At 47.9% G+C, this 12,500-nt stretch overlaps 1 protein-coding gene across 1 annotated transcript in view; it reads right to left on the reverse strand.

Moving 5' to 3' along the window:
* Positions 1-12,500, reverse strand: part of cacna1c (calcium channel, voltage-dependent, L type, alpha 1C subunit) — a gene marked incomplete at both ends in the record, with an annotated part of 493,392 nt that overhangs the window by 160,661 nt on the left and 320,231 nt on the right. The window contains one exon of the mRNA XM_083660058.1: positions 3,125-3,264. Coding sequence (XP_083516184.1) covers positions 3,125-3,264 — 140 coding nt within the window. The remainder of the gene's footprint in view (positions 1-3,124; positions 3,265-12,500) is intronic.

Here is a 12,500-nt window from a genome sequence, read left to right on the forward strand (position 1 = left end):
GGGGTGCTTGTTCACTATTGTGAAAGTTATGTGTTTACAACATCATGGAAGTGGATGGTATCAGGAATGTCACCGATAGTTAACGTTCTATATTGTACAAGGAGACCATCAGCCCTGCTGAACAGATCTGTATTTGCCTGCAGGTTGAATAGTTTTATTCAGGCTATGATCTGTGATGCGCTGAGATATCCAAATTGGCATGAAGAGATGACAGCATGCAGCCGCAACCGGAGTTACCGGACTGGAGTATCTCGGTGGATCGGGACCTTGGAAGGGAAGAATGTGATTGGTTTACTGGAGACCACCAATCCAACACTTGTGAATAATTCTACGCTTAAAAAGGCGTGGTTAAATTGTTAGTGCCGCGGATTCTGCTGTTTAACGCCAAGGAAAAATTAGGGAATGCGCCTGACCATGCCCACTAATAGCGCCAGGCCAAGCCATGAACGCAAATTTAAGGCCAGGGGGAAGATAGAGCCCCTGGACTGCACAGAGGTATTCAACGGTCCAGACAAAGAGCACATGGGGCGCATATACGTGCCTTCAAGCTCATGCACCCACTTCAAAGGGTGCACACTAACGTGGATGCGGCTGGGAGCTATATTACGTGGGTACAGTGGGCTAAAAACGGCTAAAAACGTGGGGTAGATTACGTGTTTTCAAGTCAACTTGGCATGTCGGGGCTTTGAAAGACTTACTGGAGTATTATTGAGTTTTTTTTCTTTTCTTTTCTTTTCTTTTTTACATTTGAAAGCTAGTCACCTAAACCTTAGTCTCGACGCCAGATCCATGAGAGTTCTTACGCTGATACACTACGTTACTGCATGCTGCAGAGCTCTCTCTGGGTCTGGGACGCTTCCCCCCAGCCGGCTGGTTATGGGAGGGAACCGTTCACTTGGCCAGTCATATGCCAGGGTTGGATACAGTCCTGCCCAATCAGTAACGACTTTGCGATCAGACAACACGGGAGGCGCAGCCCATTTTTCGAACCACTCTCTCATTGGTGCTACGACCTGTCACTCATTCAATTTCACCCCCCTAGACGCGCCCACCAAACCCCAGCAGTGGCTGTGAAGTGGTACAGACTAATTTATGTAGTATGCGGAGTGCTGCGATTCAACGTAATATTTGAGTCTGCGGAGAGACTACCTAAACCTCAGTTGTTTAGGAAAATGCTGTAACTCTGTTTTCCTGGGAAGATGCAGGAATGAACGCAGCCCCACCTTCCCCCATCACCCTGGGTGACTCTCCGGTCAACACTGTGGAGTCCTGTCACTTCCTGGGTTCCATCATCAGCCGGGACCTGAAATGGGAGCTGAACTTCAGAGCTCTCACCATGAAAACATCACACGACTTACTTCCTGTGGCGGCTAAGGAAGTTCAAGGTGCCAAAGGCAGCGTTGGTGCTTTTCTAGACCTCCACCGTCGAGTCCATCCTCACCTCCTCCATCACCGTCTGGTATGCTGCTGCTGCCCTCAAGGACATCTCCAGACTTCCGCGCATCATCCACCATGCTGAAAAGGTGGTCGGACGCAGCCTGCCATCCCTTCAGGACCTGCACACCGGCAGGACGCTGAAGCGGTCTCGGTCCCCTTGGCAGAAGACTGAGGTCAGGCGGTACCAGAACCTTTTGTCACAGGGACAGTTTTTACCCGGAAGACCAGAAAAACCCTACAAATACAGACTTTATCACTCCCTCCCCTCCCCTGGAGCCGAGTGCACCAGCTGGGCATAAAAAAGTAGGTCTTAACTGTTACGCTGTTACAATGTTTTGTGGACTAAAAGACTTCACCCGACCATCCATCGGCATGGGGGTGAGTAGGTAATGAGTGAATTTTCATTTTTGGGTGAACTGTTCCTTTAAAACAGCTACTTTCATTTTGTGTTGATTTTAGTGCCCCCTCTGGACAAAAGCAGCAGTGTTTTCCCAGAATGAAGACTGCATTTCCTGAACACCAAGCCTCCTCTCGCTGCCCCGACCCACACACAGGAAAATAACTATATAGAAATATAGCCAATCTTCTCGCTTATGGTCTCGTTTGCTGTTGTAGGTAATATAAAGGCATCAGTATTAAACCAGTTAAAAGTTCCATGTAGGGGCTTTAATAAAGTAAAATAAAATACCACATTAAATGACAGTATGTGTAATTACTGTAAACAGACCAAGACCATTGGTGAGAAAATCCTCGGTCTACCAGCCTCCACATTGCAGTTGACATTGTGTGCCAGCAGGTCGGAGGTCATGGAAACCTGATGGACTGCTTTACAGCACAAAACAGCGGAAGAAGAAGACGAGTCAAAGCTTTCAGAGTTCCTCGCACTGGCAGATGGTGGAATGAGTGAAAGGTTAATGGAAAACTCACTTCCAACATTCATTTTGTTCAGTAAAGCAAAAGAGGAAACCTTTGACTGAAGATGAGGGCAGGCAGCCACCTCCACTGTGCTCCCGTACAGGAAGCAAAGTGTTTATGGGAAATGTGGTCTTAATTTTAACTACAACTACAGTAACTACAGACCTCCGGCAAGGGCAATTGTACAGTCTGCTATGATATGCACATTTCGTGAGTCGGATCGTACCCGCTCTGTTCCAAAATGTAATGGGTTCTTCCTTGGCCTATGCTACACCCTTCGACAAAGTTTGATGAAGATCGGCCCAGTAGTTTCTCCCGTAATCCTGTTCACAGACAAACGGCACCGAAAAACATAACCTCCTTGGCGGAGGTATCACCACCAGTGGCATGAGATAGAAGCTGCCAATCATCTCAATCTCATCTGTTTATGTATCACAATTCATTTGACAATGATTTGTTGATGTTTAAACATGGGATATGTTGCACCTTTCCAGAATACAATGGGAAGAGACAGTGGATGACAATCCATCTACAGTATCTATCTATCTATCTATCTATCTATCTATCTATCTATCTATCTATCTATCTATCTATCAATCTATCTATCTATCTATCTAATATTAAATACATACGATGTCATAACAAGTTCATCTTTTTTTGCAGACCCATAGGAAACAAAGCCCTGATGAAGGAGCGTTAGTTCCTCCCTCTACACTCGTTCACACAACAATGTTTTTCTTTCCTTGTTTTCTATGCGTCGCGGCCCACTCACCCTACGACTACGATGATGAAGTCGAGAAGGTTCCAGCCGTTCCTCAGGTAGGCGTTGGGGTGGAAGAGCAGGCCGTAGGCTATCACCTTCAGGAAGGCCTCCACCGTGAAGATGATGAGGAACAGGTACTCCACACGCTCCTGCAGAGACAGAGGGGGTGAGGACGGCTGTCAAATCTGCTCATGTGTTTGTAATCTGCTCATGTGTTTGTTGGCACTCCTGCAAGTGTAAGCCATTTAGGAAGAAAAGGGGCAGAGAGAAGGAGTGAGAGAGAGACAAAGAGAAAGAAAGAGAGACAGATGAAGAGAAGGATGAAGAAGCGAGGGGTTCTTAGAGAGTCTTGGGCGGTAAAGTTCACTTTTGGTGGTTAGAAAAACCTTTAGGTGGTCAGTTAGAAGTCTGTCTGGACGTGGTTAGTTAGAAGTCTGTCTGGACCTGCTTAAGTGAATAGTGATTTCCCATACTGTAGCTACAGTCAATTACAGCACAGTAATACCGCATTCATGACAACTCGGACCGCCGGAGGTTTCATCTCGGAGCGTCCGCCCCTGGCATATTTGCGTTCACGCTGCACTTCCCTGTCGGGGGGAAAAACACTGGGAAAAACCAAGGAGGGTTCTGGGAAGTGGAGGCGGTAATGCAACATTTTGGATGAGATGTGTGGATATGAAGTCAACTCGGACAAAGCGGAGCTCTGAATGATACCCGAATTTCCAAGCTGTAATTCCGGCTTGGACGACCGTTCAATTCACTTTTTACAGGTCGGAACCCATTTTCTCCGGTGGTCCGAGTTGTCTTGAACGGGGCATTAGACCAGAAGCAGCTTTATTTGATAAACACACAGAGAACCACACACGTTCATTCTGAATTCTTCTAAAACAAGAAAAAGAATCACATGAAGAGAAAACACACACACACACACACACACACACACACACACACACACACACACACACACACACACACACACACACACACACACACACACACACACACACACACACACACACACACACACACACACACACGTGACTTGTTGTGAGTACTAACAGTACTGGTTGCTGCTAACTCTTCCGAGTTTATTCCCTAGTAACATACCGTTCTATTACTGTGTGTTACAATGCTGTATATAATAAATCAGACAAATCTTGCCATGATGAGAGACAGAGAAAGACACAGAGGAAGACAAGTGTGCATGTGTTTGTGTCATGTGTAACCTTGTACACAATCAAATCTGTTTCATTATTTAAACAAGGCAGTTCTCTTCCTGTACTAAAAAGCTACAGTCTGAAGTCTGGAATGTGCACGCACGCACGCACGCACGCGCGTGCACGCACACACACACACACACACACACACACACACACACACACACACACACACACACACACACACACACAAATCGTTGCCATGGTGGTGACCCCTGCCGAAGGGGATCCTGGGAACTGTCCTGTGGTCTGTGTGTTTGAGAGAGAGAGAGAGAGAGAGAGAGAGAGACAGAAGGCTCTTTCACACACAGATCGTGCAAAGATTGCAGTTTAGGAGTCCCGCAAAGCCCGCACCCTCGCCACAGAAATTGCTTTCACACAGAGCCAAGCAGCACGGCCACATTCCCGTCCTGCAGTGTACTTTCAGGTGAAATCCCCCGCTCCCGGATTGAAAGGCGAGCACCACTCGCATGGTGGGCGGACTCGCCTTAACAAAACGGGCTCCGCCGCGGAGTGCATCTGCCGACTTTCTGGCAACAAAGTGTTGCATGAATTGCATTCAAGGAAAGCCAACTTTATTTACACAACACATTTCATAGAAGTAAATTCACTGACTAAGCAGATGGATATGGTGTCATGGTGTAATTCCTTGTGTAATGTGTTGTCCACAAGCAGCATGGTAACCAGGCTTTCAATATTCATCTGATCGACTTTATGGATGCATCATGCACCATCATGTAGCCTATTAGGTACAAGGCTAATTCTTATCTTTTGGTTCCATTTTTGTGTAAAGCAAATTATTCCCATTAAGTAGCCTAATTAGCATCTGTAGCCTACTCCGTTCTGAAAGACGACCCCCCGCATATCAAACAGCTGCAGTCTGCATAACGTTCGTCGGGGGAATAGTATAGGCTATAAATGCACATGACTACTTAACGTTAGTAGTTTTTGTAAGCAGGGCCTGAAATTAGAGCCCGCCACCCGCCAATGGCGGGCATATTTTAGCTTTGGCGAGTGACATAAAAGGTCTGTCCGCCACGTGGCGGGTAACAAAATAGTCATGTAAAATAATTCAAACTGCGGTGTGTTTTGGTCTTACGACAGTCGCCTTTATTGCAGCCCCCAATCTCTTCTTGCGCGTCATCTCCGGCCTCATTTTTGGCTTGTTTACGAACGTCACATCCGCTACTCTTCTGTGCTGACTGGCCGTGGCCACACTAGCCGTGGCCATCTGCATTCTGCAGCGCCTGCTTGCACTGCAGGGAGCTAACGTTACGCCGGTCCGCCTGCTATAGCTAAGCTAACGTTAGCTTGATATAACGTTAAATGGGTTACAATGTGGAACCATATCGAGGGAGTAAGCCAGCCACTAAAAAGAAAACACACCGCGGCTTTCTCCGACGAAAAGGATGAAGTGGCAGCGAGAGCGGGACTATCTAACAAAAGAAAGTTTCGAGAGGAGTGGAAGTTTGGCGATAGCGGTGTTTCAAGAGACTGGCTACAGTATTATGCTGGGGCTGTACTACAGCTACTACTACTGTAGTGATGAGTTGTTCCGTGTGCCGCAATTATGCCAAAAAGAAAAATAGAAACAACACGTTTGTCATCGGTAGTAAATCAATTAAGCTGGAAGCCGTTCGTGACCATGAACAGAGCCAGTGTCATATTTGGCTGCAAAGAGGAGAAATAGAGAGAGGGTGAGGAGTCTGAGGAGTTATGTTTACAAAACCTTCAAATTTACTTCTGTTCTGTTAAATCCTGCAAAGAGGGTAGAGAGTGAGGAGTCTGATGTTTAACATTAGGTTACAATTTAAGCTCAAGATTGACTTGACATGTATTGATTAATCAATCATCAATCAATATATTAAAATAATTTGCTTCAAATTTTACTCTGGCCTCTTATTTAAGTGTGTATTCTTCAACGTAATACCTTATCTACTTGAAATGTACTGAAGAAAATGTATATATATGGATATGTGACACAAAAATGTGTTTATTTTTTTGGGCCGGTAAGAAATATGCTTGGCGGGTAGATTTTTTCCATCTACCCGCCACTGGCCGGTGGGTCAAAAAGTTAATTTCGGGCCCTGTTTGCAAGGGAATGCACAGAGCTGATTTCGAGAGGGAATATCCTCAGACCAACTCGCCACAGACAGCTATAGCCCTCTGAAGCTTATTATTATATCCGTTAATTTTACCTACTAATGTCAACATCGTTTGAGCATAAAGCCTAACCGCACGGAGCATTGCTCCTGGCGTCCCTACAGTCATGATTGTATAGGCTACTTTTTTTACTTTCACTCGTGCACTTTCTTGATACATGAGGTGATTTCCCCTGTAATTTTTTTATGAATGAGCTGACCATTCGGACCTTTTCCGGCTCGCTGCGACGACGCTTTCAAGTGGAGGCGGGTTGCCAGGTAACCCGGTGCTGTTACTACCTACCGTGGCGGGACAAAAGGCGTAAAACAATTATCCACCCAAGCGCGTTCACAACTTTCACATCGGAGGCGCGAATCCTATTTTCCGTGCATTTTTCGGCTTTCAAGGCCGGTGTGAAAGAGCCTAGAGAGAGAGAGAGAGAGAGAGTTTTTCATCCCCCCCAACCCACCGTTTTCTCCCCAATTGTACTTGACCAATTCCCCCTGTGTCCTGGCCGTTGCTCCACCCCCTCTGCCCTTCTGGGGAGAGTTGTAGATGAGCACATGCTTCCTCCGCTACATGTGCAGTCGCTTCTTTTCACCTGACAGCGAGGATTTCACCGGCAGGACATAGCGCATGGGAGGATCACGCTATAATTCCCCCCAGTTCCACTCTCCCCAGGGGGCTCAAACCTGCGGCCCTAAAAAGGTATTTTCAAGTGCTAATTGATAACTCTCCATGACTAATGAGATATGACATAACTTTTTGGCCATTTTAAAATTCCATCCACCTAACCACACATCCATCCCCTCTTTCTCCTTTCTTGTCAAGAATAAATGAATGAGATCAAGACAACAGTGACACAATTATTACGGGAAGCTTCCTTGGCAACAAAAGGCAGAAAAACTCCACGTTCCTATCTTCCTCCCTCTGAGATACAAAAAATAGCTCCATCCATCCATCCATCCATCAATCCATCCATCACAGTCCCTGCTCCTCCTCTTGCCCAACTATTTTCCCATGGATACAGAGAGAGGGGGAAGACACACACACAGACAGCCCCCCCCACCCACCCACACACACACACACACACACACACACACACACACACACACACACACACACACACACACACACACACACACACAGAGAGAGAGAGAGAGAGAATCAGCCGAACCTGGCGCAGGCGGGGTGGGGCCAAGTTTATCAAAACAGCTCTACATTCACCAAAAGGGTTCAGGTGGGGGAAGGGTTAAAAAAAACAAATCGCCATAAAGTTATGGTATCACAGCATTTACTGTACATTCTGTACTGGCCTTATTCCAGTGTATTAACACAGGCAGCAGTATTGCAAAGTATAAAAATAACACTGTGTATGTCAATCTAGTTTATATTGTACTTGTAAGGGTGTTAAAATGCCCAAAAAGATAGCCCGATTTTCAGTAGATACCAACAACTGTATTGTGCACTAACAATAGTGATTGATGTGGGCAGCTTGTGTTAGTGTTGGATGGGCTTGTGTATACATACGGCAGCTATGTAAAGATTTGCTGTTGAAGCTACACTGATGTAAGATTCTGCAGACGTCCAGCTAAACAAACATGGATTCCAGTGTGGACAGAGGCTGACACATCCTCTCAGCAAAACTGTTGTGTCATACTATTATTAGGCCAGTTAGGGCTGCACGCACACACGCACACACACACGCACACGCACACACGCACACACACACGCATGCACGCACACACGCACACGCACACACACAGTCCTAAGCCATGGGAATGAGTCATCCACGCTAACCTCAGTTTTGACACAAGTGCTGCGTTTCCACTGTCCTGTTTGTAGCTGTTGAGAAGCATATTTTTTTAGTCATGTTAGGAAAACATGTATTTAAGTTAGATCCACCAGTGAGAGTGATGTATCAACCATGCACTCACTCACTCTCACAGTCAGTCACTCAGTCAGCCACAAGCACACAAAAACCAGGCAAGCCTAGTCCCCTCCACCCCCATTTTCTCCCCAATTGCACTTTGCCAATTTCCCCCTGCTGCCCCGGTCGCAGCTCCACCCTCTGCCAATCTGGGGAGAGCAGTAGACTAGCACCATGCTTCCTCCGACACATGCGCAGTTGCCAGCCGCTTCTTTTCACCTGACAGCGGGGAGCATCACCAGCAGGACGTAGCACATGGGAGGGTCACGATATTCCCACCAGTTCCCCTCCGACCAGGCAAGCCTAGTTAAGCCGGACCCAGACTGCTGCCACTCAGGGTGCTTTCTCACTGGGGACCCGGGAGCGGAACCGAGCACACTTGTCCCAAAATTGACCCCAGGTGTGGTTCGTTTGATGAGTGTGAACGTTGCGTTCCGTGCCCGGGCGTGGAACAGCGAACCGTGACAAGGTGACACCACTTGCGAATGTGAACACCAACCGTACCGAACCACGTAGACAACACATGGGCGAGGATACACTCCAGGCGTAGATGATAACGCAAGTGTACTCTGCAAGTGTTCCGTTCCGTTGCCAAACACGAAAGGAATTTTGTAATGTGAAAGCTGGAACAATGAGAAAATAAATAAAACAGCTTGCACACTGCAAGGATTCCAGTGAATTATTTGAATTGCACCGTACTTGGTAACATTTCGAGCAGACTGCTCTTCTCAGAATCAGAATCAGAATCAGCTTTATTGGCCAAGTATGCAAACACATACAAGGAATTGGGCTCCGGTTAGCTTTGCTCTCAAGTACACACAGAGTACACAAGTACACACATATAGAGAAAAATAAAAAAGGAGAAAGAAGGTTACACATTGTCAAGGCAAGAATACTTTGTAAAAATACTCTTTTTACAGTGACTGCTATACATAATGTGGTGACTGTGCTATGTACAATGTAGTAAAGTGGCTATTTTTAAATATAAATATATTAGGGAGTGTACAGTCAAAGTGTATGGTAAGTGTGCAACAACGTTTGTGAAAAAGGTTTATACAGATATTGCATTTTTATATATGAATATATAAGGGGACGTACAGTAGTGCAACAACGCTACGTAGGTTTGTAAACAAGGCTTATACAGGGATTGCATTTTAAATATGAATATATAAGGGGATGTACAATAAATGTGTGCAGTAAAATGTGCAACACTAAACAACAAGTTTCGTAGACAAGGATTATCCAGATATTACATGGTACATGGTACAGTTGTATGCCGTTCAATGTGAACGAGGCTTGAGTTTACAGTGAACACAGTGAACAATGAACATAAATTAAGTGAGTGGCTGGTTTAAGTGGTTAAAATTTAAGTGGTTTTAAGGTGTTCAACAGAGTAATGGCCTGTGGGTAGAAACTGTTTTTGCATCTATTGGTTTTGGCGTGCAGAGCTCTGAAGCGTCTGCCCGAGGGGAGGAGTTACAAACAGGTCGTGGCCAGGGTGAGATGGGTCTGTGATGATCTTTCCTGCCCTTTTTTTTACTCTGGAGGAGTACAAGTCTTGGATGGAGGGCAGGTTGGCACCGATGATCTTCTCTGCGGTCCTGACTGTCCGTTGAAGTCTGCGCTTGTCCTGTTTGGTGGTAGAGCCAAACCAGACCGAGATGGAGTTGCAGAGGACAGACTGGATGATGGCAGTGTAGAACGGTGGAAAGGTTTTCTTGCGTTCACTGGGGGTGAGGGGGTGCCGCTGTGTCCCGGCCTGGCCTTCCCTCCCACGCCATATGTGGGCGGGGGCCGGGTCGGGGGGCATCGGTGCTCTTCATCACTGGTCGAGGGCTGCCGGTTGGTTTAGAACAGCTTAGGTAGGCGATAGATTAGCTACAGCCTAAGGCTGACCTGTTAGTGTTCAGGCTAAAATCAGACTAGAGCAGGGTAGGATAGGCCAGATTAGGCTGTAGATTAGCTAGATACTATGTCCCAGTTAGCTCTGGTTAATGCTTAGAGTAGTCAGTTGTCCCCCCTCTCTTTCCCCCTTTCCCCGCTTCTTCCCTTCTTCCCCCTTCTTGTTCTCCTCTCTTTCCATGCTCTTTCCTCCCCCACATCCCACCGCCCCCCCCTCCCTTCTCCTGCTCTCTCCTCATTCTCCCCCCCTCTGCTCCTTCCTCTTCCTCCTCTTCTCCCCTATTTTCCTGAATCCCTGCCACTTCCTGCTCTCCCTTCTCTCACATTCCCCCTGCTCTCCTTCCCCTGCACCCTCCCACCCCTCCTTCTCTGCCTCTCTGTCCTCCCCCCTCTCTCACATTCCCCCTGCTCTCCTCCCCCTGCACCCTCCCACCTCTCCTTCTCTGTCCTCTCCTCCTCCACATTTCCCATTTTCCCCCCACCCTCGCCCTAATCCGGGCCCGTATCCTACTCCCTCCCTCCACCCTAGACCCTACCTCTACTCTCTGTCCTCCCCCCTCTCTCACATTCCCCCTGCTCTTCTTCCCCTGCTCTCCTTCCCCTGCACCTCTACTCTCTGTCCTCCCCCCTCTCTCACATTCCCCCTGCTCTCCTTCCCCTGCACCCTCCCACCTCTCCTTCTCTGTTCTTTCCTCCTCCACATTTCCCATTTTCTCCCCACCCTCGCCCTAATCCGGGCCCGTATCCTACTCCCTCCCTCCACCCTAGACCCTACCTCTACTCTACCTCCCCTGTACCCTCACATTCCCACTGCTCTCCTTCCCCTGCGCCCCCCCACCTCTCCTTCTCTGTTCTCTCCTCCTCTCTGCCCTCTCCTCCCTCTCACATTCCCCCTGCTCTCCCTCCCCTGCACCCTCTCCTTCTCTGTTCTCTCCTCCTCCACATTTCCCATTTCTCCCCACCCTCGCCCTAATCCGGGCCCGTATCCTATTCCCTCCCCTCCCTCAACCCTAGACCCTATCCCTACCCTGGTTCTCCCTCCCCTGCACCCTCATCTCTCCTCCCCTGTTCTCTCCTCCTCCACATTTCCTATTTTCTCCCCACCTCCCCCCTCTCCTCCCTCCCTCCCTCCACCCTAGACCCTACCTCTACTCTACCTCCCCTGTACCCTTCCACCTCTCCTTCTCTGTTCTCTCCTCCTCTCTGTCCTCTCCCCTCTCTCACATTCCCACTGCTCTCCTTCCCCTGCGCCCTCCCACCTCCCCACATTTCCTATTTTCTCCCCACCTCCCCCCTCTCCTCCCTCCTCCCTCTCCCTCCCTCCTCCACTCTCCTGTTTTCTTCAAATGTTCAAATGTTATCTTTATTCTGTATATTCTTGTTATTGTGTGTTAGCTAGAATCAGCTAGACATACTTTCTGTGAAGCCCTCTGAGACATGCTTGTGAATTAGGGCTATATAAATAAACTTGACTTGACTTGACTTAACTGTACCAGCAGCTCCTGGGGCAGTTTGTACTTCCTGAGCTGGCATAAGAAGTACAGCCTCTGTTGTGCCTTTTTGATGATGGAGCCAATGTTGGCCTCCCACTTTAGGTCCTTGGAGATGATGGATCCCAGGAACTTGTAGGAGTCCACCGTAGACACTGTGCTGTTGGAAATGGTGAGGGGGGGCAATGCAGGGGGGCTTTTCCTGAAGTCTACAGTTCTCTACAGTTTTGAGCTGGTTCAGTTCAAGGTTGTTTTGACCACACCAGAGGGCCAGGCGTTCAACCTCCTGTCTGTAGGCAGACTCATCGCCGTCTCGGATGAGGCCGATGACTGTTGTGTCATCTGCAAACTTCAGGAGTTTGACGGATGGGTCCCCTGAGGTGAAGTCATTTGTGTATAGCAGAAATAACCAGGGTGAGAGCACGCACCGCTGGGGGGCGCCAGTGCTGATTATTTGGATGCCGGATGTGGTTTTTCCCAGCCTCACCTGCTGCGACCTGTCTGTCAGGAAGTTTATGATCCACTGACAAGTGGAGGCAGGCACACCGAGCTGGGTGAGTTTGGTACGGAGGATTTCTGGAATGATCGTGTTGAACGCCGAGCTGAAGTCGATGAACAGGATCCTGGCGTATGTCCTTGGGGAGTCGATGTGATGCAGTATGTGGTGCAGTCCTGTATTGACTGCATCAATACATCTTCAGAAG

The sequence above is a fragment of the Poromitra crassiceps genome, assembly GCF_964638095.1.
Source record: "Poromitra crassiceps genome assembly, chromosome: 2".
Classification (NCBI taxonomy): Eukaryota; Metazoa; Chordata; class Actinopteri; order Beryciformes; family Melamphaidae; genus Poromitra; species Poromitra crassiceps.